The sequence below is a fragment of the Mustela lutreola genome, chromosome 6 (genome assembly GCF_030435805.1).
Source record: "Mustela lutreola isolate mMusLut2 chromosome 6, mMusLut2.pri, whole genome shotgun sequence".
Lineage (NCBI taxonomy): Eukaryota > Metazoa > Chordata > Mammalia > Carnivora > Mustelidae > Mustela > Mustela lutreola.
Window position 1 is genome coordinate 88,552,380 of NC_081295.1, and position 27,552 is coordinate 88,579,931.

General features: G+C 38.6%; 2 protein-coding genes across 9 annotated transcripts in view; one reads left to right on the top strand and one right to left on the bottom strand.

The window, feature by feature from the left end:
- NFYA (nuclear transcription factor Y subunit alpha) overlaps positions 1–26,797 on the top strand; it is a 29,267-nt gene extending 2,470 nt beyond the window's left edge. The window contains exons 1-9 of one of the 8 annotated variants that reach the window (XM_059177886.1): positions 4,924–5,056; positions 6,610–6,696; positions 9,495–9,641; positions 16,170–16,301; positions 16,499–16,604; positions 18,589–18,755; positions 19,875–20,048; positions 20,872–20,973; positions 23,980–26,797. In XM_059177886.1, the coding sequence (XP_059033869.1) occupies positions 4,982–5,056; positions 6,610–6,696; positions 9,495–9,641; positions 16,170–16,301; positions 16,499–16,604; positions 18,589–18,755; positions 19,875–20,048; positions 20,872–20,973; positions 23,980–24,033 (1,044 nt within the window). In that variant the 5' untranslated portion in view covers positions 4,924–4,981 and the 3' untranslated portion in view covers positions 24,034–26,797. Of the gene's footprint in view, positions 1–4,923; positions 5,057–6,609; positions 6,697–9,494; positions 9,642–16,169; positions 16,302–16,498; positions 16,605–18,588; positions 18,756–19,874; positions 20,049–20,871; positions 20,974–23,979 lie in introns of those variants that run through there. The other 7 variants (XM_059177890.1, XM_059177888.1, XM_059177887.1 and 4 more) reach the window with 7 other exon arrangements.
- Positions 4,841–27,552, bottom strand: part of TREML1 (triggering receptor expressed on myeloid cells like 1) — a 74,861-nt gene continuing 52,149 nt past the window's right edge. The window contains exon 6 of the mRNA XM_059177895.1: positions 4,841–6,938. Coding sequence (XP_059033878.1) covers positions 6,900–6,938 — 39 coding nt within the window. The 3' untranslated portion in view covers positions 4,841–6,899. The remainder of the gene's footprint in view (positions 6,939–27,552) is intronic.

The following is a 27,552-nucleotide window of genomic DNA, read 5'->3' on the forward strand; positions in this document are numbered from 1 at the left end:
TATATAGAGCCTCTTTAAAACCACTGGGCACTTTCACTAGACTTTTCTTAAAGGCAGTTACAAGTTAGAGTCTGGCTGCTCTTGTGCTAAACATCTCTAAAGCCTCCACCTGTCTGCAGAAGAACTTCTTTGCCTGGAATTTCAAGAAGTAGTATTCTGGCCTCTAGCTTTCTCTTGACATGGGTCCTTTTAGCCTGCTATTCATATCCTGAAATTTCTGTTCTTGTTTTTATGCTGGCTCTTCATGGAGAGTACTCCGCCCCTCCCACATCCCTCGTGTATAAATTCTGCTCACACTGTGGACCAGTCAGGTGCTACATTTTCCTAAAGCCTTCCTTGACTTAACCTATGCCCAGGTGGAAGAAATGCCTCTTCTCCCTGTTACTGACTTACCTTGTTTCTCACTTAGGGTTCCAGTATAGCTTTTTACTTCTTTACCAAACTTAAAGACTCTTTGAAGTTAAGATGTTTATCAGAGTTTTCTTCTTATTTTTGAAACCTTCAGGATGGTGTCTGGCAAATGATGCCTCATTAGTGGAGACAAGGAACAAATAAGGAACTCCAGTCTGGAAATCCCTTGGACAGTAGGGAAGCTGGACAGTCCTTAGTTCTCTGGTCTTTTATCAAACACAGATGAGGACCCATTTGTTGAGTTGTGAAGTCACTTTAGTGGGTGATGCTGCTATTTTTTTTTTACAATACAGTAGGAAGTATCTGTGCATCTTATGTTACATAAAGATAAGCACTTGTGGACATTTTGTTGCAGTTACTTTTTTCCTGTTAGGTGTGCAGTGATTTGTGGGCAAGAAGATTGAAGGCATTGTTGTAAACTTTACCTGGTAGGGATTGTTAAATACAGTAATTCCAAAGGGCTTTCACGTGCTTATGGTTGAGATTTGGAAGTTTTAGCTATTTTTTTTTTAAAGATTTATTTATTTGATAGAGAGAAATCACAAGTAGACAGAGAGGCAGCCAGAGAGAGAGAGAGAGAGAGAGAGGGAAGCAAGCTCCCCGCTGAGCAGAGAGCCCGATGTGGGACTCGATCCTAGGACCCTGAGATCATGACCTCAGCAGAAGGCAGCGGCTTAATCCACTGAGCCACCCAGGCACCCCAGGAAGTTTTAGCTTTAAAATGTGTAGGGACACGTAGAATGGGTTACTGGTAGTTAGCTATGTTTAGGGTTCTGCACCTTAAAGTGGGGAGGAAGAGGATTTTCATGCTAGCAAGAATATACACACACTCTTTGAGAAAGAAACATCCAAAACTATGTTAGGATCGAGAGCTAGACTGAGTAAATCTGGCTGACTTAATTTTTTTCAAATGTTGGACAGAAAAGCAGTGGAGGATACACAATGTCATGTTGTATTGCAGTTTTGCTAACTGAAGCTCAAGGTAGTAGGAGCACATAGCTTCTGTGAAACCAGTTGTGTACATATTCACCATTATCAGTCTCAGTATCATGTTGCAGCCTGAATCCCTCATTCATCAGAAAGAAAAATGCTGTTAGATTGAGAACCGCTTCCTTTTTTACCCTTCAATGTACAGTGGATTGAAGTGTTTTTATTACTAGCATAAACTAGTTGGGAAAATCTGCATGATGTTCTGTTTTACTCATTCTCGTATCCTTCATAAAATAAATTTCTGGAAATTAGTGGTCATGGAAAAAAATATCATACAGGAAAGGGATTTGGGCAGGGGAGTAGATAGTGGAGTGTTGAAAGATGTTCCTTCATGATCCCAATTTTTAAAATCAACTTTATTGAGATACAGTAAGACATAAAGTAATCATTTTTTTAAGTGTTCATTTTGATGAGCTTAGGTTTATATACCTATGTGACGACTGCCATGATAAAAATATATAAAACATATTCATCACCCCAGAAAGTTTCAGGTGCTCTATCCTGATCAACTTCCCACTCCTATCCTGCCCTGCCTTTCCAGTCCCAGGGAACCACTGATCTGCTTTCTGTCTCTAGATTTCTGGGCACCTGGGTGGCTCAATGGGTTAAGCCTCTGCCTTCAGCTAAGGTCATGATCTCAGGGTCCTGGGATCAAGCCCCGCTTTGGGCTCTCTGCTCAGCAGGGAGCCTGTTCCCCACCCCACCCCACCCCACCCTGACTGTTGCTCTGCCTACTTGTGATTTCTCTCTCTCTCTCTCTCTCTGTCAAATTTCTTCTGCATTTTGAGTTTCATGTAAATGGAATCACTTACACTCTTTTGTTACCAAGATCCTTAATTCTTTAATTTTATTAGTTTATAAACATAAATACATTGTAGTGAAGTTAGAGACAAGGTAGTTTAGGGAAGACCATTTACTTCCCTGGCAGAGCCATTTAGTGTTGCTGAAAACTTGATTTCTCTACTGTTCCAGAACCTCAGGAGCCGACTTAGTCAACTGGTTCCGAAGAGAACTGGTGTAAAAATCAAAGTCATTTTGTCAGTATACAATGAGAAATAACAAGTTCATTTGTGTTACTGATCATATTTGGTTTCTGTTGGCGTATCTGTATGTAAATCCAAATTATAGTTAGATAGTTGCTTGGTGAGCATTCCATCAGAGCAAGGGTAGTGAGTTAGAGAACCATATGGTCACAGAACAGCATGCAGTGATGGCACAGTCATCCTGTCACTTATTTATGGCTCTTACACTCTTACTCTGCATACCATTTTGGTGATGAGTAATAAGCTATACACGTATTTTAGTATAAAAATTTTCAGACATACAATAAAGTTGAAAGAATTTTACAATAAACCCCAGCATATACCCATCACCTAGCATCTCTTGTTAACACTGTACCATATTTGATTTATCAGGTATCTCCATCCATTCATATATCAATCCGTCTTATTTTTTGATGCATTTCAGGGTGAATTTTAGACCTAAATATACTTCTTCCTAAATACTTGCACATGCACTTGAATATATTTTTATTTCTCTCACACCATATTGAGACAGTTTACAAGTGATTAATCTCATCTACCATGTGTGATTTTATGGAGAGTAGTGCATTTCTTTGCCTACGTAATGTGCAGTTCATTTTAGCTCACATAACTTTATCATTCGAATTTTAGAATTTATGAAAGCCTGGAGAAAAATTGGGGGGTGAAGATTTATCTACATTTTGATTATATATACATGTACCTTTCTCATACTTCCAAGGTGAATTACTCTTTGATGGTAATTGGTATAATTTTGATAGTTGGTATAATTTTTAAATTTTTGAGTCAAATTTATCTAAGGTTCTCAAGTACCATTTCTATTTATCTAATTGCATCCTTATTTTTAAAAAGTCTTTAAGTGAGCAGGATTAATTTGACCAAGGCCTGAATATTTGATAATATTTAGGGACTTACTCCTTTTCTAATGTTTGAAATTATACTATAGAAACGATATTGTGACGTGATGGTAACGACAAAGGAAGAGTCCTTCCTCTTTAGAGATAAAGTTAGAATTTTGGAATAACAGGGGCGCCTGAGTGACTCAGTCGTTAAGTGTCTGCCTTCAACTCAGGTCAGGATCCCAGGGTCCTGGGATGGAGCCCCCTGTCTGGCTCCCTGCTTGGCAGGAAGCCTTCTTCTCCCTCTCCCACTCCCACTGCTTGTGTTCTCTCTCTCCCTGTGTTTCTCTCTGTCAAATAAATAAAATCTTTTTTTAAAAAAAGAATTTTAGAATACTACAGTGTCTGGTATTTACTTTAAAATAATTCAGGGGTGGGTAGAAAGTAGATGAGGTGTGTAAAACAGGATTGACCATGGGGTAAGAATTAGAGATGGCTGTGGGGGCTCATTAATGATGTTCTCAGTACTCTCTCTCTCTCTCTCTCTCTTTTTTTTTTTAAAGATTATTTATTTATTTAGAGAGCATGCATGTGCACGCATAATCAAAGGGAGGGACAGAGGGAGAGAATCTTCTTTAGATTTATTTAGAGAATGTGCACTAATGTGGGTAGGGGCAGAAGGAAAGGAAAAGAGAGAATCTTAAGCAGACTTCATGCTGTACATGAAGCCCAAAGCAGGGCTTGACTTCACGACCCCAAAATCACAACCTGAGCCAAAACCAAGAGTCTGACACTTAACTGACTGAGCCATCTTGGCCGCTCCTATAACTGTTCTTGCATAGGTTTGGAAATTGCCATTAAAAAAAAAATTAAAATTATATAATAAAGGGTAGAGTGGAATTAGGTCTATTAGGTTGGCATTTGAATGTAAGAGTGGGGGAAACTTAAGTTCTTTCTAGAGAAACTTGTAGCCTTAATATGTCATGTAAAATTTTTCCTTCTATTTATAAACATCATTTTTGCCATTAGTGTAGCTTTTTATTTCTTGCTCTGGATTAAAATGCAAATTCCTAAATCTTCACTTGAGCTTTCTTAATACTACTTAATGGAGATTTTGATAAGCAAAATGGCTAACTTCACGTCTGGGTAATTTCCTTACTAAATAATAAGCCATGAAATTTTACATTGCAGACCATGTGTAGCGAACTAGAGTAACACATTTGGTATTTTATTGGCAGGCTGCAAGAATGTGCTACAAAATAAAGAAACTGTTTATCTTCTAAAATACGCGTGCAGACCTTAAAACCAGTGTTAAATAGGCCTTGTAAAAACGTGATATTGTGGTTTCATGAGTATTCCTAAATTTGAAATGTTCCCCCGGTAGTATTGAAGGTAAGGCTGCCAATCAGAAATGACTAAAAGCACTTTGAAGACATGTGAAATGGCATTATGGTATTGTTGGCCTGAGTGTGCCTTGTAATCCTAGTTACAAATGATGTCAAAAATGAACATTTCCTGTTCTCTTACCCTGTTTACTTTTGAATAAAGCACAGCATTAAGTTATCAATGTTAATCATCTGGCAAGGCTTTTATTAACAATCTCAGTTTCTTTCCAACCCTTCTAATAGGAGTGCATTTCGCAGTCTTCTAGGATCTCCTGAGTGAAACACACTGTGGACAGGATTCTAACTTGGAGGGATCATGGAGCAGTATACAGCAAACAGCAATAGTTCGACAGAGCAGATTGTTGTGCAGGCTGGACAGATTCAGCAGCAGGTATGGAAGTACAACTGCTTTAAACAGCACAGCTTTGGAGCACCACTCAAGTGGGGAATTTATTTAGAGGTCCCAGATCTTACAAATAATAGGTCTGGTGACTTGTGCCAGAATGCTTTTTGAAGATTGGTTGTGCTGGGATTTCTTTCATGAGCTCTGTGTTCAGTCCATGACAACATAAAATTCACTCTTCTCAGGAGTCTTGTGTAATACTGAATTGCCCATTTCATTTTGCTTAAAGTCAAAACCTGGTCTGTTCTCAGATGCAAATGTGGAGGGTTTTGTTTTTGTTTTTTCTGGATTCAGTTTTGTTGTTTCTCTTCTTGATTAAACTAGCTTTGTGATCTTTCAAGGCTGTGGCATAGTGATAAACCAAGATAGTCAGTATCCAAGAAACCCACTCTTCTTTGATTTGATCCATCAGGGTGCTTATTCTGAAAAGCTGTAGTTCAACATGAGGTTAATACTTAGCCCCTCTTACGAATAAGCACATACTAGAAAGGAATCCCCTGTTGGTTTATTCCTTAATAAGATAGATTGCTTTTTTAGATTTATACAGAGATTACATTTTCTGATGCTCTCTACTAGCTTTTTATTTTAGTAAAAGTTTGTGTTTCTCCCTAGAAGAAAAGATATTCATTATGCATCTATTTGACCTTAGGCCAAGATTGGGGAATGTTTTGTTTCCAAAGGTAACTTAGAGAATACAGAAAGGTAGATGATAGGGAGTGCAAAAGCTGTTTTGATGGTAACTTGTTCCTAGCTAATGATCAACGGAAGGAGCAACTTTTGATTAAAAGAAAGTAATTACTTAAAGGCCTTCGCTAGCTTTTCCTTCCACACGCAGCTGCTATGTCTCTGGCAGCCTCCTTCAGCTGCCTGCTTGGGGAAGGGGATTCCACAAAGGGCCTTCTATTCACAGAATCGCCCTGATGGATAAAGTCTTTTTCTGTCAGAATTTATCATTAAAGGATATAAAAATTAGGTTAAATCACTGAAAACATTGCTTCTAAGGTAATCCAATTGAGTAGAAGTTATCTTAGTTTTGGGCCATGAGAGAGCAGTGACCAGCATGAAGATGATTTTGGTTCACAGTGATTGCTTCATTCTTCCTATCTGGTCATTACATTTAAGTCCCAGAAATTCTTCACTGTAGCTTCAAAGCTGTAAAAACCCGATAACTTTGTTGTTGTGAACTCATTTGAGGAAATAAAAAGCATTAAGATAACTCAAAGCAGAAGGATCAAATGCTTATTTCTGGAGGGAAGGAGTTCATTTAAAAAAATTGTGTTAATGATGGACAACTATTGTTTTTGAGTCATGGAAATGTGTTTTGAGTTTCACTCTGGGGATAGAGGGCTAATATCTTTGATCCTGCTACCATGACAAAACAGCTTCAGTATAGGGAGTCTCTACAGTTTTGAAAGTCTTCTTGGGTGGGACTGTTGAAAGAAGATTCCCTCCCTCTCCCACAAGAGGTAAGGTGATCTCATATCTTGAACTCTCCATTTCCTTCCTGACACATTTCAAGCTCTTCCTGTTCCTGTTCTCAGCAGCAGGGTGGTGTCACTGCTGTCCAGTTGCAGACTGAGGCCCAGGTGGCATCCGCCTCAGGCCAGCAAGTCCAGACCCTCCAGGTAGTGGTGCCCTCTCTGATTCTCTGTAAGCCCTGCATGAACTTCTTCTGTCCTCATGTCTGGTGCTGTTTGTGGTAGGATCTCAAGGAGGAATGGCAAAGCCAGTTGCATGTTTTTGATGCTGTTAACTTGTGTTTGAGGCTTTTAAGATTCCAGTTTCCCCAATGTTTCGTGCCTAGTTGTGTAGCGACCCCAGTATCAATTTTCTAAAATTGAATTTGGCGGTTGTGTTTCTTTGGGAATACCTGGGAAGGAAATGGTATAAGCGATGGTAAGAAATTCTTACAAGTGACATTAAAATCTATTTAAATCTCAAGCTCTATGATCAGAATGCACGGTAAAATTCCTATTTGTATTTATCATAGTGGAATAAAAAATAACTAGGGTTAGATTATGTTTTATTTTATTAAAAGGGCAACTCAGCTGCAGAATAATCCTTTTACTTTGCAAGGTTTATCTGATCAGTGAATCTTGTTAATCTCTTAGCTGCTGCCTTTTCACTACCTTTCCTGAGGAAACCATGTCCAGTTTTATTACTACATTTGCAAAGATTACCGTGTATCTCTTCCTCAGACAGAGGTGGAATATGCTTTCTATAAGTCTTAGGTGTTACAGCCTATAAGAATTCTTAACTAGAGCAGTTCCCTAACATTATGTATTGCCAAGCTAAATATCCTAAATTGGGGTTAGATTTTGGCCAGTGCCTATATAAAAATGAGAGTAAAGCCCAAGTTTTTTTTCTGTCTGTGGGTTACTTTGATGAAAATGACTCTGTTTTGAGAAATTGACAAAATTTGAGTGCCCTTCCTTTTTTCCTCCATTGAATGGAAATGATTCAAAGTAGGACTTAGAATGTAGAACTGGCATCTTACTTCAGTGCTTTGAAGCACCTGGCAGTTACCTGCCCCTCATCGTAATCGTTTCAGCCCTACCACATGTAGTAACTGATGGTAATATGCAGTTAGTTCTGGACATAAATTAGACTGAAAAAATGCTGAGCTTATAGGTACTCCTAAATATGTTCAAATCTCAGAGTTCAACAGCTTGTTCTTCATGTTTTCATGCTTGCTTCATCTTATTGATACATAAAACAGTATTGTCATTAACCCCTTGTGGAATGGGAATGTAACATGCTCTTAACTGTATGGCTTCTTGTCTGATGCATGTGTCCTTGTAATCATTCATATGTTGTAAACACAGTGGGCTCCTTGGAGTCTCAAATGTTTTATCATGTATACATTTAGCATGTCAGTGAGGGGAGAAATTCAAGATGATGGGTAGTCAGAAACTTATGAACAGTTGGGCCTTAAAATTTATGTTTCTTACTTATGTAGATTTTATTTAAAAGAAATGGAAAGACTTTATGTAAATGATGAAAACCTTTCCTCTGGGGGTCTCATTATTTTGGAGAATTTTTAATACTTCTTGCAGTTACTCATTTAATAAATATTCAGAACAATCCTTTCTGATGGAGTATATGCAAACATTGGTGTAGCAAAGGGAATTTAATTTCATAAGGAAGGGAGAAAGCATGAGAGAATCAGATTGTAAAGTCCTTTAAAAAGTAAAGGGGAATTTCTCAATGAACAGTTTATGAAACTTAGGGTTTAAATGTTCCTAAAGATTCTGATGCATTTGGTGGTGGTGGTGGTGATGAGGAAGAGGGCACCTTAATAGCTAATCTATTCATCTAGGGAAGACTGACCTTTTAACCAATTACTGTTATTTGAACACACTTTTCAAGGGAATTAAGAATTAGAATTCATATTTTAGTCATATGAATATTCTTGTGTTCTGTTACAAATAATTCCTCAAATTATTCCTCAAGGACAGAATCTGAAAATGAAAATTTTGGACTTGTAGCTATTCTTTTGGACGTTCCATTTCATTTCTAACATGGCTTGTTTTTTTGGCTTTCGGAATGCAGTCAGTTAGCTAGGTGTTTTTTATATTGGGATTTAAGATGTTACAGAGCACGTATATAATGCCCTGGCTTGTAAAGTACTGTTTACTCATAGGAGCTTGAAAGTTGGGAGTTTTTTGGTACACTTGAGTGTATTAATTCCCATATTTATCACTGTTTCTTTTAAAACTAAAACAACTATGCAGATATTGGAGGGTCCAGTGTGAGGAATTCACCAAAGAGCTTGAAAACTGATCAGAAAATATTTCTAGGCCTTCCCTAGTGGGCTCTTGAAACAACCATAGGACTAGAATTCCCAGAGTGATACAGAGAATAAAAGTTGTATATTTCATTTATGCTTGAGAGACTATAGGGAGAAAGGGTCTTCTGCATAAGCTTCCAGAGCTGCTTGCTACCCATCCTTCTGGAGTCATTACTATGTGGTTTGATTTATTCCTTCCAGGTTATGTAGAATTTGCACTCACACACCATCACCACCATCAGCCTTCCCTCTCATTGCCTCCTCTCCAGCCTTTACTAGAAACTATACCTGAATGATAGTCTCAAAAGGCACATAGTCTGGATGTTTTGATTAAGTGCTTCTCATGGATTTAGCCTGTATTTGATGACAAATGCCTTATGTCTGTTGAGACTTCCTCAAGACCCTGGATATACTTCATTATATCTGACCTTAAAGTGTTCAATTTGGCATTTAGTCAAAGATAGAGCATTTTTAAAGAAGATAACTTAAAGACAGAGACTTGAGACTTACTTTCTTAGTGTCTCTTCTACCTTTTCCCCCTCTACCAAGGCAACAGAATAGTTCCAGTGATTATCTTTGGTAAAAACCATTTTGTGTCTTAGGTTATTTCATTGTTCTTATCTTATTTCCTTCTAGGTTCAGGGGCAGCCATTAATGGTACAGGTCAGTGGAGGCCAATTAATCACATCAACTGGCCAGCCCATCATGGTCCAAGCTGTCCCTGGTGGACAAGGTCAAACCATCATGCAAGTACCTGTGTCTGGGACTCAGGGTTTGCAGCAGGTGAGCGTTGCAAAAAAATGTTCAGACAGAATATCAGAGTAACAGAGTAGAGGTTTTAAAGAAGAGCTTGTTAGAAACTGTTTGACTGTTGATTTGGCATTTAATCATTTGCCACCCTACATTCACAAAATTAGTTAATTTTCTGCTTTTGTACCACAAGTGACAAAAGAATTAAAGAAATTGGAATGTCTCTGGTAAGGACTAAAATGTTAGGTATGATCTTGAATCAGTATATAAAGAATACAAAAAGATGAGAGTCCAGTTTATTAGAAGTAATTCATTGGTTTGATCTTTTTTGGAACTTCTGGCAACTGAAAGAATTTATAGTGTGCCTCGGAAATTAACTGTTCTTGGTCAGGAAGGTTATTTTTTCATCACTTGCTAGATAATCCAAATTATAAATTACTTGGAAAAAAATGAAAGAAAATCTGAAAATGAAAATTTTGGACTTGTAGCTATTCTTTTGGATATTCCATTTCATTTCTAACATGGCTTTTTTGGCTTTCAGAATGCAGTCAGTTAGCTCGGTGTTTTTATATTGGGATTTAAGATGTTACAGAGCACGTATAATGCCCTGGCTTCTGAAGTAGTCTGTTTACTCATAGGAGCTTGAAAGTTGGGAGTTTTTTGGTACACTTGAGTGTATTAAAAAAATAGCTACAAGTCCAAAATTTTCATTTTCAGATTTCATTTCATTTTTGATATGATATTTTGATATGATATTCATTTCATTTTGATAATATGGATTATCTAGCAAGTGATGAAAAAAAAATGCTTCAGTCCAAACCCATCACACACACCTAAAGCTGTACTTAGAGCAAAATGTGTAACCCTTAAATACTTCTTTTTTTCTAAGATTTTATTTATTTATTTGCCAACAGAGCACAAGCAAGGGGATCAGCAGGCTGAGGGAGTGGGAGAAGCAGACTCCCTGCTGAGAAGGGAGCCTGACATGTGGCTCAGTCCCTGGACCCTGGGATTATGACCTGAACCGAAGGCAGACACCTAACTGACTGAGCCATGCAGGCATCCCAATACTTTTATTGTAAAAGAACTGAAAAATGAATGGTATTTCCCTTTCAAAGTTAGAGAAAGAACAAAGAAGAAAGAACAAAATGAGCAAAAAAGCAAGTTAAAATTAATGAAGTAGAAAATTAACAAAAACGTAGAAAGGGTGAATAAAGGCAGATTCTGTAAACAGACCAGTAAAGTGCTTAGGTAAATCCACTGGAAAGACCAATTTAGAAACAGAAAACAAAGATAAAATAAGACCTGCAGCTCGGTAGCATCAGATTTGTAAAAACTAGAGGGATTTTTTAATTGAGTTGGTAAAAATTAAAAAGAGTTTATGTCCAATGCTATAATAGATGTAGAGAAAATGAAACATTATTGTTTATAATTTCAAATTCTGAAGGCATCTCACTATTAAATATATAAATATAAACCTTTGCTCTTTCTGCCCCACTTCTGAGAATCTGTTGTGTAAGAAGAAAAGCACCCACGTACAGGGAAAAATGGGCAAAAACATTGCAGCATTGTACTAGGAAAAAAAAATGTAACCCATATGTCCATTCCATCAATAAGGATAAAGAAATTGCTGAATACATCATACTCTGTATGTTCATATATGGAGCATTTTGTCCTTATTAAAAAGGATGAGGGGGGCGCCTGGATGGCTCAGTGGGTTAAAGCCTCTGCCTTTGGCTCAGGTCATGATCCCAGGGTCCTGGGATCCAGCCCCAAGTTGGGCTCTCTGCTCAGCAGGGAGCCTGCTCCCCCCTTTCTCTGCCTGCCCCCTCTGCCTACTTGTGATCTCTGTCAAATAAATAAACAAAATCTTTAAAAAATAAATAAATAAAAATTAAAAAACTTAAAAAGGATGAGGGGTAATAGATATTGAAGTATTTTTAGTGAAAAATAATTTGCAGAGAATTATATATACTATGTGATTTCTGTAATGAATAGCTAAACACTCATGGGTTATGTGCATAGAGGCAGGGGCAAGGGAGAACTATTAACTTTCTAGTGTATCTGTATTTTGTTTTAACAGTTAAAAATGATTCCAATGGTTTAGGTATTCTGGGGAAATTTAATAGAAGTTGAAAAACCCAGCCATGATCACACTACTTTATAAATCTAAATTAATTTTTATATAAACCCTTGTAATTGTATGTATACTTTCCTTGCAAAGTGTATTCTGGGATTTTTTGTTTGTTTTGCTGTATTTTTGTTTTTTGTTTCTATAGGTAAGATCACTATAAATGTATTTGAGTGTGATTGCTTTATTTTCCAGTTGAATTCTTAGAGTAATTTCTTTGGAGTGGAGGGATTGCTTGAGCAAAGGGTAAGATCATTTTTAAGGCCGTTGGCATATTTTTGCCAAGATAGAGTTGTAGTTAGGATTAAAAATAGCTTCCACATTGCTCTATGCATAAATGTATGAGGCTTTAAATATATTTTTTGTGTGTGTTTGCCGCAGTGTTGTACTGCTATTTCATTTCTGTCCTTCCCATTGCCTCCTCTCCAACCCCCCCCTTGCCACACCTTCCTCTCCACTGTTGAGTGGAAATGATATAATGCTAGGAACTGTGTACTGTGAATGCAGTGACCTGACTTCGTTCGCAGGTCTGCCATTAAACAGGATTTCTAATCCTGGCCAAGTCATTTGATTGTCAGTGTTCTCTTCCAGAAATGCATTTTATATCAGGTGATGTTTAGGATTCATTCCAGCTCTGAATTCTCTGATTTTATGGGGAATATTTTGGCCTTTAAGAGACTTTGAAAGGGTTATTTATTTCATTCCCTTCCCTCCTAGTAGGACTCTAAGTAATCAAACCACCCTGGAGAAATTCTTTTCTGTTAACATGTATAAAGCTCTAGGTATGATTCCTTAGCCTCCCTTAAAATGCTTAAGGTTTCAATCCCTTTTTATTAGAGATTGCTTCTCATTAGTGTTTTTTGAATAACCATATCTTTTAGAACAGTACTCCTTTTTTTTGAATTGCATGCTCTATTTTAGAATTCCATTGAAACTTGTATCCCCTTAGAAAAGGTACAGATGTTCAGATACATGCTAAATGTGTGTTTAATTTTAAATTAAGATCCCTGGCTTTTAATAAGGATAGTGGAGCCAAAGTAGAGAGTGAAGAAATAAATGCAGGAATATTGGAAGTTAATGTATAATTAAAAATAGTATAAAATACCAGTGAAGAAGTAGTATAAGAATGACCTAGAAAAAGAAAACACGGTATCTCATACTATATACTTGGTAGATTTACAGTATAAATATAAACAAACATACTTGGAAACTTTGAGATTTTATTTACAGGAGAATTTTCTTTATGTTGTGGAGTAGAGAAGGATTTTTTAAAGAAATAACAATTTATGTGACTACTTCAAAATAAAAATGTATATACATCAAAATATAAATAAAAGACATGGTACAGATAAGCAGGGGATACTTTCAACACACATAATTTGGTTTGTGTCCAAAATCCATAAAGAATGTTTATGTACTGCTACAAAATAACAATGAACAGAGAATATGAATAGATGGAAAAGGAAATCCAGATGACTAATAGCAGGTATCCCTGGCTGTTTGAAACTCAGGAAATAGATTCAGATAACTAAATAAATTTGTTTACTTCTTTATGTATTTGCCACTACTTTCTCAGTGCCAACTATGACCTAAGTATTCGGAAAAAGTCATTAAGAAGACCTAGACAGAGGATTCTGGGAAGGTGGTGGAGCAGGACATTCCAGGAATCTTTCCCCCAACCCTACACAATAATCGCACTGGCAGTGTCTATCTGATACAAACCATTTTGGAACTCTTGAAAGCTTTTTACTAATAGGGGGAGACATAGACTTACAGTGAAGATAATTTCAGTAAGTTTGAGTTCTTAGCACAGTAGCAGCTACCAGCAGCCTAGCAGGTAGCTGTACACAGGTCTTAAACCTCTGGGCAGCTTATAGGAGCCAAGGTGAACAAAATAGATGCCATCCTTTAAAATCAGGGATCACTCATTGCTACTTCTGATCAGAGGTGCAGACGAAGGAGGAGGCAGCCTAAGTCATCCCACCTTACACCTCTGTTGTATAAGTCCCTCTCCCTCTAGCTGAAGTGACTGCTAGGGAATTTTTTATTTTTATTTTTTTAAATTTTATTTATTTATTTGACAGAGAGGTTGAGATCATAAGTATGCAGAGAGGCAGGCAGAGAGGGGGGGGGGGGGTAAGCAGGCTCACCGCTGAGCAGAGAGCCTGATGCAGGGCTCGATCCCAGGACCCTGAGATGATGACCTGAGCCAAAGGCAGAGGCTTAACCCACTGAGCCACCTAGGCGCTGCTAGGGAATTTTTTAAAAGCCAGCACCCTTTCCTGCCCCCTTCATTTTGTCTTTTTCCCCTTTTTGAGAGCTTAACTTTAGACTCTAGGACACTCAAAAGAAGTTGAATATTTGGAAAAATTAGAAAAGGACTACACATACTCGGAAGGACTACATTGGCTCAGAAAAGGCCTTGGGTTTATGCCTTAGGCTGATTTTTTGGCACAGAGACTGCCTATAGCAATCAAAACAATAACAGCAAATCCCAGGGAAGGGAAAGAATTTGATTTCCACAGCTACTACATTATTTGACTTAATATGCAGTTTCCAGCAAAAATCATAAGGCCTACAAAGACACAGGAAAGTATGGCCCATTCAGAGGAAGAAACTAATCTAGAAACTGTCCTTTTAAAAAATAGATCTACTATAAGACAAACATTTTAAAAATAACTGCCCTAAAGGTGCCCAAAGAACTACAAGAAGATGTTGGAAAAGTCAGGAAAGCAATGTATAAACAAAATGGAAAAACCTATAAAGAGATAGAAAACCTGAAAAGAAATTGTGGCACTGATAAGTACGATAATGAAAATGAAAAATTGACTAGAAAGGTTCAGATCAAATTTGAACAGATAGAAGAAAGAATTGATGAAGGTAAGGCAGCGGAAGTGGTTGGATCTTGGGAACAGAAGAAGAAAACATTGGAAAGAAGTGAACTGTGAGTCTGCTATCGAGTGTGCCAACAGATACATTGTGGGAGTCTCAGAAGAGAAAAGTTCAGAGAGAATATTTGAAGAAATGGCTGAAAATTTCCCAACTCTGTTGAAAGACATGAAGGTGAACTCAGAGACCCACAGCAAGACACATAACCATTAAACTTTTGGAAGCCACAAATAGAGAATCTTGAAAGCACCAAGAGAAAAGTGATTTACAGGGGATCCTGAGTAAGATTGTTAGCAGATTTCTCATCAGAAATTTTGGAGGCCAGAAAGCAGTGACTGATACATTCAGAGTGCTAATAGAAAATAAACCTGGGGCACTTGGGCAACTCAGTCTGTTAAGCATCCAACTCTTGATCTCAGCTCAGGTCTTGATCTCAGGGTTGTGAGTTGAAGCTACACTGGGCTCCATGATGGTTGTGGGGCCTACTTTAAAAAAAAAAAAAAAAAAAAATCAATCAATGGGGCACCTGGGTGGATTAGTCGGTTAAGTGTCTGTCTTCAGCTCATCGATGCAAGAGTTCCCCCCTCCTTAAAATACTGGCAAACCCAAATCCAGAGCATATTAAAAATTACACAACATGATCAAATGGGATATATTCCTAGAGTTCAAAGATGCTTCCACATAGTAAAATTGATCAATGTAATACATTACAGTAACAGAATAAAGGGGGGAAAAACTCTAGTCTGTTGAAATAACACTCAGATCAAACTTGCAAAAAGATAGAATGTATTATTTATGGGAAACTTATAAACTAAAACCTATAGATAGGTTTTTATGGGTAGACGTGTAAAATGCTCTGTGAGGATGATCACATTTTAATACAGTGAATAATTTTTAGATGGGAAGGGAATGTTAAATGAAACAAATATGGCAGTTAATTTGTGAAATCTGAGTGGTGATTGCATGGGTTTCTAATATGATAGTCTCAATTTTTCTGTATGTTTAAAGCTTTTGTATATACATATTTATAGAATAACATTTTTTTCAAGATTTTATTATAGAGAGCGTTAAATAGACAAAAACAAAGAGAATGGTATGATGAATTCCTACCACCCAGCTTCAACATTTATCAAAACATAATCAGTCTTCTAGTTGCATCTGTGTTCCCTTACTCTCTCAGGAATTATTTTGAATATATATATAATATTCTTTTATCTATGAAAAATACTTCACAATGTTTTTAATGAATATGCTTTAAAAATATATATAACCGTGCAGGCATGGTTATATATCATCTTTTTTAAAACTGACTTTGATTCCTTAAAATCATCTTACATCTAGACAACAGCCAAAGTTCCCCCATTGTTTCATGAATAGAAAACAACTTATATCTAATTTATAATAAAGAACAGAACAAGATTTTTTTTTTCCTCTTCAGAGCCTTTCTTGCTTTTTAGAGGAACTTGGGTACCTAATACTCCAGGACCGAAAGAAACCAGTGCCAGCAGGATACTAACCTTTCTCTGTGTTCTCTTGCACAGATACAGTTAGTCCCACCTGGACAGATTCAGATCCAGGGTGGGCAGGCTGTGCAGGTGCAGGGCCAGCAGGGCCAGACCCAGCAGATCATCATTCAGCAGCCCCAGACAGCAGTCACTGCTGGCCAGACCCAGGTAATTCCCATGATCTATCTCTCTTAACCCAAGAGCATAACTGATTGGGAAGGGTCAGACAGCTGAGCCAAATATTTCACGGGTGTAGAAGTGGGGAAGAAAACCATAGAAAATGTTATTTTTTTTTTCTTAAAAAGAATGGTCCTTTGTGGTAGCTTTGGAATCTATTATAAATTGTCATGATTTCTGTCCTTCAGACCCAGCAGCAGATTGCTGTCCAGGGACAGCAAGTGGCACAGACTGCCGAAGGGCAAACCATTGTCTATCAGCCAGTGAATGCAGATGGCACCATTCTACAGCAAGGTAAGTGTGCCTGTGCATTTCTGTAGGTCTTTGGGGGGCATCTTTTTTTATTCTTTGAGTAAATAACTGCTCCACAAATTTTGTGGTGATCTCCACACCACATACTTTTTTTTTTCTTTAAGATTTTATTTATTTGACAGAGAGATCACAAGTAGGCAGAGAGGCAAGCAGAGGTGGGGGGCAAGGGAGGCAGGCTCCCTGCTGAGCAGGACCCTGGGATCATGACCTGAGCCTAAGACAGAGGCTTTAACCTACTGAGCCACCTAGAGGCCCCACACACAACATAGGTTTGAATAACAAAATTTTTTCTAAATCTCCATTGATTGTTGTTTTCTTGTCATTCATACAAGTGTTGGTAACATTTGTAGGCGATCTTACAGTGGTTGTTAAAAGACTGTCCCTAGGAATTATAGAAGCTTGAACCTCTTTGGGGGGAAAAATGTTTCTAAATAGAAGATTGGAAATACAGTTTCGTTATTGGTAATGGAAGAAACAGATCAGAAGTTAAGTTGGCATTTAGTGTTGTTGCTACTTAACAGGGTTTTTTGTTTTTTTGTTTTTTCTTTTCTTTTTTCTGGTCTACTTTATTATTAGTTTTTTCCCAAAAGACTTATTATGTGCCCACTATGTATGCAGCACTTCACTAAGAAAGATTTTTCTTTTTTTTTTTTTTTAAGATTTATTTATTTTATTTATTTGATAGACAGAGATCACAAGTAGGCAGAGAGGCAGGCAGAGAGAGAGAGAGGAAGGGAAGCAGGTTCCCTGGTGAGCAGAGAGCCTGATGCAGGCGGGACTCTATCCCAGGACCCTGGGATCATGACCCGAGCCGAAGGCAGAGGCTTTAACCCACTGAGCCACCCAGGCGCCCCAAGAAAGAATTTTCTTCTTAGAGAACCTCTAATCTATTAAGGGAGACACATATGTGACCAAATAAATGCAGTGCCGAGGCTTTATAGAAATATGTTCTAGGAAAAGATTGTACATAAACATAGGAGCAATGAAATCTGTTTGACTTGGGAGGAGAAGGGACTTCAGAGAAGAGGAGATGGCTCAAACTGAACTTGAGCTTTTGGAAGCCTCTGTCAGATAATTAAATCTGGAAAAGACATCTGAGTCTGTGAGCAGAAGTTTGACTTGTGAGGGGGTACCTGGGTGGATCAAATCAAGTCAGTTAAGCCTCCTTGATTTCAGCTCAGCTCATGATCTCAGGGTTGTGAGATCAAGCTCCAAGCTGGGCTCCATGCTAGTCATGGAGACTGCTTAGGATTCTCTCTTTCCCTCTCCCTCTGCCTGCCCCCACTCACCCCCATGCATGCTGTCTCCAAAAAAAAATAAAATAAAATAAAATAAAAAATTTTAAAAATTAAAAATTAAAAAATAAAAAATAAAAAACAAAAAACCTTTTACTTGTGATTAAAATTTAGCAGTATACAAGCTCCAGTGAGTGCAGTAGGTCTGCTCTCTTGTGACTCAGGAGAAAGCCTGAACAACATTGAGCCCAGGGCTCAAACAGAAAATGGTGAACAAATCCATAAGTGGTACTGGTGATAGTTTGGGGCATGGAGTGCTTGGTTTAGCAGGTTGAGTCATTGTCAGTTTAGAATAAACAAATTATAAATTTGTAAAATCTCCATCCTAAACAGATTATCCATATGTACAAAAACAGTGGTATAGCTGAAGTCAGACCTCTAGAAGACGAGGTCCCAAACTTTCTCACCAGCTATTGAACTGGAATACCTAGGGAGGTATCCACTAGAAGGATAATTTTATCAGAACTGGAATCCAGACAGTGACTAGAATATCAAAGGTAGTGATCACTTGGCTTATATGTAGCAAACCACACAGAGAGTAGGAGAGTGCTTCTCCCTTTGTACTGTTTTTCCAGGTAAATAAGCGTGTGCCAGATAGAAGAGGGACTAACTGTGTTCCCTTCTTTCTGTGTACCTGTTTTTTGTTTGTTTTATGTTTTATTTTCTTAAAGTTACAGTCCCTGTTTCAGGCATGATCACCATCCCAGCAGCCAGCTTGGCAGGAGCACAGATCGTTCAGACAGGAGCCAACACCAACACAACCAGCAGTGGGCAAGGGACTGTCACTGTGACACTACCAGTGGCAGGCAATGTGGTCAATTCAGGAGGGATGGTCATGGTAAGAAAACGGATTCTTCACCTCACCGTTTCTGTCATTTATCTTTCCATATATCCCTTTGTCCGTTTTTTTGGACATGTAATTTGAGGGGCGGCTCGTTGGTCTACTGGGATGATTCTCGCTTTGGACATGTAATTTGATGTCTTTAATAAAGCTTGTTGATAATGTTGGCCCCTTGGGGTTGAATTGATCCTTAAGGCATTTACAGAGATCTACTTCTATAAGAAACATTACAATGCATTATAATTCATTCTGAGCCCCTGTTAGGTGTTGGGGACTATTCTAGCTGCTAGATAGAGATAGAGCAGAGAATAAACAGTAGAAATGTCTGCTTTTGAGTAATCTTACTCAGAATTCAAATAATGTAGGCACAGGCTACTAATCTTTGGGAAGTCGGCAATATATTGCCCACAGCCAGTGAAATAAAAAGTAAGCTCAAATTCAGATTGTAGTCAGTAAAGAAACCAAAACATGTATGCTATGAATACATTGAGAAGATAGGGAGGGAGAGGTGAGTAGTGAGGTAAGTGGAGGCTAAGGCCTCTTGTCCAAAATGGATGGCAGGACACAATACTTAAAATGGGTAAATTAAGAACAAGTAGTAGAAGCCTGCACACACAGGTGGAGGAAGCTACAAGAAGAAACAACACATCCAATTCAAAGTTGTTTTAGTTGGGAAGGAAAGTTGGGAATGGAAACCTGTTACTGGTTTCATCATATACTTAGTAGAGTTTTTAGTTTAGTGTGCTTAGAAAAATTAGGTTTAAATTATTTAATAAGTTAAGTAGCTAATTATGTAACTGTAGACATTTTGGTCAACTTACCTTTGTACTATTTGTCTATGATTACTGTTCCTGACCATTAGATGGCAGCAGATTTTTCTAGAAATGGAGTCATAGGTGGACATTGTAACTCCTGGGTTCCCTATGACAGTCCTCTGGAATTTTGATTTAAAATGCAGACTGTGAGTATAAATGTTCTCCAGGAATCTGTATTTAACTATGTGCTCTATAAAAGCTACTCTTTGTAGCATTTAGAAAAAATAATGTAACAGGACTGAGAAGCAGTTCCCTGTGTCCATACTGCTATTTAATAAGCTGTGGTTTTCTTTTCATGTAGATGGTGCCCGGTGCTGGCTCAGTACCTGCTATCCAAAGAATCCCTCTCCCTGGGGCAGAGATGCTCGAAGAAGAGCCTCTCTATGTGAACGCCAAACAGTACCACCGTATATTAAAGAGGAGGCAAGCCCGGGCTAAACTAGAGGCAGAAGGAAAAATCCCAAAGGAAAGAAGGGTGTGTATAACATTGAAAGAAGGAAGAGAAAGGGCAGGGTTCTACTTTTGAAATTACCTTTTATATGGTTTGTTTCCTTGAGCACCTGCCGAACAATTGAAAGTAAGTAGCTATTAGCTTTATACAAGTTTGCATTTGTCATTGCTCTGTGTGGCTGCAGCTACCATAACAAAACAGTAACAGGGGCTTAAAAGAGTTTATTTTTTCCCTTACACAAGAGAAATCCAGAGAGAAATTGTCCTGGGCTGGTAGCCCATTTCCACGGTCCTCATGATGCTTTCTCCAGTCTCACTGTTCTGATACTTTAGTGTGCCAGTCATAGTCCAGGGTGAGTGCTTGGGCTCCAGCTTAGGTAGAAAGGGAACAAGAAAGGCACTCTTTCTCAAGGAAACTTTGAAGAAGCTCCATACATCTCATTAGCTGTAACTTAATTACATGGCCAACTTAAGCCTGCAAACAAGGCAGGGAAATGCAGGGTTTTGATTTTTGTGTGTTTTTTACTGAGCAGTCATCTGCTTAACTAAAATTTGGCTTGTTAATGAGGTGAAGGAGAGGATGTGTATGGGAAAGGGTAGATAGAGATTGCTGCTACACCTTTGGGAAATCTTTTTTATTTATTATTCGTTTAGCTTTCATGTCTTTATGAGAGTTAATATATGGTCAGCTGCTACCAGTGTTTCCTCCGAAGCTCTCTCTGTAATAATGTAATTCATAATTGCCACTGGCAGCTCTGATGACACCTCTCCTGAACTTCAGAAAATAGAATCTGTGCATGAGTTAACTGTGCTGCTTCCGACTAGTACCTTTATTTCTCTGGTTTTAGAAATACCTGCACGAGTCTCGGCACCGTCACGCCATGGCTCGGAAGCGGGGTGAAGGTGGACGGTTTTTCTCTCCAAAGGAAAAGGATAGTCCCCATATGCAGGTAAGTAGAGGATACATTTCATTCTTCTCTTTTTGCCTTGTATTTTCTTGGGAAGAGCATTCAGAGTCCTCTTTTTACTTTCACACCAGAGACTAACTACATTCTCTAAGTTGAATGCATTGTTGTCTCTCTCAGATTCCTTTTTGCCTTAAAGTACTAAAGGTGTTCAGTCAAGTGCCCTTTCTTCCTTCTCATCTTTGCCAGTTATTCCTAGTAATTCCTTCTTATAATTCTCATTTTTCTTGATTTTAAAAGAAAAAGTTTATTGTCTCCTAGTGTAATAGCACAATCATCAGCAGGTTAACACTTAACTGCTGCGTGCCAGCCATTACATGAAGCATTTTTGTAAGAACTTTTTTTTCATTGACCCTGTATAGCAGCCTCAAGCCCCATGAGGTAAGAATTCTAACTTCCATTTTACAGTTGAATCTGAGGTTTAGAGAGGTTAAGTAGTTTGCCCAAGGTAAAATACTTAATAAAATGGTGTACCTGAAATTCAAACCTGGTGCAATTCCAGAACTTACTGTAACTGCTGTACTTCACTGGTTCTTACCTCTGATTCCACTGATTGTACTTATCAGCATTTCTGAGTTAGTATATCCAAAAGAGAACTCTTGATTTCTGTTCTATTTTTTATCCCTAAACCAGTCATTCAGTAAATGACCTGTCCATCCACCCAGTTGCTGAAGCTTAAATTGTCCAGTTCTTGAAAAAGTCCTCTTGCTTTTACCTTTAAAATAATAATCCGAATTAGTCAACAGCATTTTTTTTCCCTTCCAGCTGGCATCAGCCTGAAGAAATCCTTGATTTGCTTCAATTCATGTAATAGCTGCCTACTGGTATCCTTTCTTCCATTCTTGTGCTTCTCTAGTCCATTCTTCCTTCACATCTTTGTGTGGTCTTCTTAAAATGTGTGTCATCTCACATCACTGTCCTGCTTAAACCCTTCCACTCCTGCCATTTCCCACTTGCCCTTAGACTAAAGTCCAGAGTGTTTATCATGGCCAAAAAGGCACGTGTGCAATCGAGCTCCTGCCTACATCTGACTTCATTTCCTCCTGTTCATGGTCTTTATGCTCTTGCTGTACAGTTCATTGATCTGTCTCCTGCCATAGGACCTTTGTCTTGAAAATAGCTAATTTATAAAGCATGACTGTCTTTTATCTTTTAGGTCTTGGTTTAAGTCTGAGGCTGGAGCCCAAGTAGGTCTCTTCAATCTCATTATTTTTTCACATCTTCCTCTTCTTTTGAGCATCATAATAATCGACTTGTTTTATTTGTGTCATTGTTCAGTCAACGTCTCCTTCACTAGACTGTAAGCTGTGTAGAGAGTAGAGGATTGTTTTGTTCTCCATTGTATTGATTGGACTTAGCATAATACCCAGTCCAGAACAAGCACTCGGTAAATGTGTGTTGAGTTCATGGTTCCTCCCATTTCCTGCTACTTTATTCTGTGTGACATTGCATCCCACCTATACTACCACCAAATCGGTCTTTAGAAGGTAGTGCTTTTTTAACCATGTTGGTCCCCTGCTCAAGGATGCATGCTGGTTTTTATTTTTTACTGCATCTGATCCCACACTGTTTCTGTATGACATCTAAGCAGCTTGGCCTCCTCATCTCTTTCAGTGTCCAACTGGGAATCATCAGTATTTCCACACAGGAGCACAGACTCCTCTTTCAGTGCTGTTAATTCCTTCCTGTAGTCTGGGAGCCCCTCCTTTCTCATTGTTCATGCAGTGTGTGGCTACAGAGTGCCATCTGTGGGCATTATGCCAGGAACTCCTGATTCTGTGTGCTAGCAGGATCTTGGTCAAGTTACTCAGGTTCCTTTGGCCTGAGTTCTTTCACCTATAAAGTAGGCTGCTGTTGATACTTCATAGGACCATTGTGGGGATTTCATACAGTAAGCCATATTGGACACCAGCTTGGCACATTATCTGGTGCATGGTGAGGGCTAAGTTAATGCTGGTTATTATTCTTATTCATTGTTCCAGGACCCCGCTGCAGTCCTGCCACCTCCAGAAATCTTTTAGCTTTTTCTTAGATCACGTCAGTTGATGCTTCAGAGCTTTGGTGTGGAGGAACTGAAGGCGGTTATTGTGGAGTGTTACAAAAAGCTTCCAAGGACTGATCCCTGTCTTAACACTGCAGGTTTTCAGTGAGAGGGGGCAGGCAAAATTTAGTGAAAAGAAAAGGGAAATAGTTAAGAAATAGTGAAATGAGAGCCAGGAGATTTGGGCATTAGTTCTTGCTGGGCTGCTGACTAACTTTCTTACTGTAGTCCAGGCAAATCACTTTTTTTTTTTTTTTTTTTTTTTTTTTTTTTTTTTTTTTTAAAGATTTTATTTATTTATTTGACAGAGAGAAATCACAAGTAGGTAGAAAGGCAGGCAGAGAGAGAGAGGAGGAGGAAACAGGCTCCCTGCCAAGCAGAGAGCCCGATGTGGGACTCGATCCCAGGACCCTGAGATCATGACCTGAGCCGAAGGCAGCGGCTTAACCCACTGAGCCACCCAGGCGCCCCCAGGCAAATCACTTTATCCATCCATTCTTCAGGCTTATCTACCAAATGAGTGCATTAACACAAATGTCAATGTCCTTTCCAGCCCTGCTAAGTGCTTAGTATTTAAATATGATGATCAGAAAATCATGGCACAAAAATACAAAATGACATAGTTTCTATTGGCCACTTAAAAGACCCTTAAACTTGAAAGGTAAAACACAACACAGGTTCTCATAGGAAAGAGATACAGTGTCAACTCTGGAGTGTTTGGAAGTGGAATGCCAGGCCAGACTTAACAGTCGTTTTACACAGAGGTTTGTTAATCTCTTCTTTCCTTACGAAGCTGCATTTTAATCCACGTCGGTCAACTTAGATGCATTCGTGGCCTTTGGCTTACTTAGCAAAATTCTGTGTATTCCCCTTGGTGATGAAAAGTGAGAGCCTTGAGTTCCGTATTACTTTCACAAAGGATTTTAATCACTATTACTCTTTGTCTCTAGGATCCAAACCAAGCAGATGAAGAAGCAATGACACAGATCATCCGAGTGTCCTAACCCCAGGCCCTATGATGGAGCAGATCAAGGTCATGTTCCTGGCCGTTGTTTCCCACTGTTCCTGGAAATTGATCACCTCTTCCAATAGGACACTGACGATTCCATGCTGCCCTTTTCTACAGGACAAACCACTTAGTTTTTAATAAGTGGCTCAGTATTATAATTGCAGCAATGTCTGGCAAATTGAAGTTGCAAGCCTTTGTCTCGCCCTTTCAGACAGGACCTATTTCAGACTGTTGATGACATTGACATTTCGTGGATTAGGATGATGCAAGGGACCTGTGCACATAAGTGCACACACAGCACTTACTTTGGCTTCTGAAGCCAGCCAGCCATCTTAGCAAGGGAGAACAACCTTCTTAACCAAGACTGAAATCAGGGAAGCCGATGCCCACTCCTTCCCATGGAATCTAAGCAGCATCCATCCCTCTGATGTGGGATCTCATGCTGACTCACTGGACACTTTGTATTCAGAGGTGGCTTCCAGGCAAGGAAGTTCCATCTCATGACATGGAAACAATAAATTGTCTGAGATATATTCATTATCTGTGGTAATAATAGGAATCTCTGTCTACCAGATGATAAGTTGGTATTTGGACTCCAACCAAGAAAAGCTAACTCTGGGGATAGAAAAACAAGTCTCAAGCACTGAAAGTATAAATTCCTGAATCTTTTTTTTTTTTTTTTTTTTTTAAGCTTTGGCAAGTTGTGGTCTTTTGTCTGTCTGCTGATAGATCATCTGGACCATAGTTTTTGCTTCTGCTACTTATAAGACAATTTAGAGGGTATTGGACCTTGAAACTGCCTTTCCTAAGTAGAGAACAAAAACCATACAACTTCTGTGCTGAAGTGCTGAGGACATTTGTAGTAACTCCTAAATAGAGAGCCAAACAAGATTTTTTTTTTTTTTTTTTTTTTTTTTTAAAGTAGACTCCACACACCCAGCATGGAGTCCAGTGCAGGGCTTGAACTCCCATCCCTGAGATCAAGACCTGAACTGAGATCAAGAGTTGGGTGCTCAAATGACGGAGTCACCCGGGTGCCCCTAGAGATGTTCAGTCATAGGCTTTGTGACAGCATTAGGGGAAGAAAAGTGTTCACACGTATTGTAGTCCAACAGAAGAGAAAGTAGTATATATACCCATGTGTTGCCACATAGCATGATTCTCCAGTGGATGGATGCCAGGGATGGATCACTAAGGTGAAAAGAGTAATTCACATTTATATATACTATAACTTTTTAACAAGCATGGAAAGGAAGAGGTCTGAGAACTGCTCTTTGACAGTTTCTATCTGGAAAGCATTGTTCAATCACACTCTCCTGGATATATTCCAGCTTACCTTGTCGAGTTTAAGGTGAATGTTGGCTTCACTCCTGCAGCACTTTGTTTTGTGTTAGCCCCAGAGAGTGAACTTTCTCTTTTCTTCCTCTGGCAGCTGATTCTTTGGTGCCAGTTTCCATGTTTCCCCTTTTCTACACAGGCCTTGTATAGCAGAAAGGTTTTTACATTGCATCCACCTTCTGGGGATAAGCTGGCGACTGGTAGTGGTGATGCTGGCAGGGTCAAGAATTGGGCTATAGTTCCCAGAAGGACTGTGCCTCAGAAATTTTCTATTCTACTTCTAATTTTATTTCTAGATGTTGAACCTGGGGAAAACTATGATGATACTTGAGAAAAGAGTTGCCTTCTCTAGAAACAAGGAAAACCTAATTCTTTTACAGATCATTTGGTTTTGATTTAAATACCAAGAGTAAGAATTGACTCTTTAATTTTATTACTCTTATTGTATTAAGAGGGAAAATAAACCCTCTGAAGAAAACATCACGAAGGGAAATAATTGGAATGATGGAAAAAGAGGAACAGAGCTATGCAAAGAAAGCAGGAAGTAAAATCTCTCTCTAGTCCCTGGTATCTATAGCCCTCTATCCTGGCTTTCAGATGACAGGAAAGACCAAATCCTTTGATAGGCTCACCAGAAACTTCTGGCTCTTGACTTTAGTTTCAGATGTTGATTTTTATTCAGTAAGCCCCAAGATTTTCAGATGATAGTTCATGAAAAGCAATGAGGAGTTTCTACCCTTGGTTTGTTTAGGAGTCTTTAAGATACAGAGATCAGAAAGTAAGATACAGAGATCAGAAAGAAAGTCCTCAGATCTAAGCCAACAGCAGTTCTAAAATGCTATTTATTTGTGTCTGTAAGTTTGTACATAGTAGTATCAACCTCATATTGTTGCAGAATTCCCCCCCCCCCCCGCAAGTTTGAGTTGTGTTTTGTTGAAAGAAATGCTTCAGTTGTCATTTTGTCACTGCATTTCAGATAGCTCCTGACCCTTTTGTTGTGGCCATTTTAACACATCATAATCCACAAAGTGGGGGTTTGAGGTTTGGGTTTTTTTTGTTACTAGTTCTTTTATTTGTCCTTGTGACTGTAGTGATGACTTCATAGACGCAGAGAGTGAACGGATGAGTGAATAATTGGTTTAATGCATAATTACTTCACTTCTTGAGTGCTCTTTTTGGCAAGATAATTGTAAATGTATATATTTTAATTGCACTGGTACATTGAACATATGTCGGTGTCTATACCACTGGACCAACAGAGCTTTTTCTGGCTGTTGGGTGCCTGATAATAATGTCTTGATTTTCCTTTGGGACTCAACAATATAGGTTTTTCTCCTAGCAGTAGGGGGAATACAGATGATCGATCATTGATGTCATTGCAATTGTTATTTTTTAAAATAAATTTGTAAAAATACTAAAAAGGGATTTTTGAATTTTCACATTTCTTAGGTTCTAGGTTGTGTTTATAATGTCGAAATTGTGATCTTTGTAGACAGACGTGGGAGCTCCATAGACAGTGTCAAATTTGCAGTGTCCAGGCCTCTTACTTGTGTGTCTTTTCCTTACTCTTTTCTTCCCTTTTGGCCCTCCCTCCTGCTAAGGAAGTATTCTCTGCACCTGTGCACTGATTGTATATTTCGTCTTACTACTGTGTTAACCAAAATTTGATGAAGTAATTCCACAAGCAAAATAAGCCTTTCAGTTATTGATGGGGAGAACAAAGGTAAAAGAAATACAGAAAAAGAAAATTAAATTTCCTTACAACTCACAGTCCATTGACCAGTACTTGAAAAGGCAGAGTGACCTTCCTCTAGGAACTCAGCTGCCTACATGTTAATACCTTGCTAACAGCAAAAGGCAACCTTAGCTTGACATTAACCTATCCTCCAGGACTTTCTTTAACATTAAAAAAAAAAAAAAAAAAATCGTCTGGAAGCTTTCTTTATGTCTACTCCCCAAAATATATGTTGGCAATCATCCTCCAAGCATATGGCCCACTGATAAAACATCTGGAGGGTTTCATGACTAAGATTTTAGTAGAGGGTAATAAATGGCCCCTCAAGATCCTGGAAACTTTGCTCCTAAATTCTTTACACTATCCCTAACGCCCTCCCAACTTGCAAGGATATAATCAGCCACTGCTCACTCCCTAGGGTCTTGTCCCTGTGCTTTAATA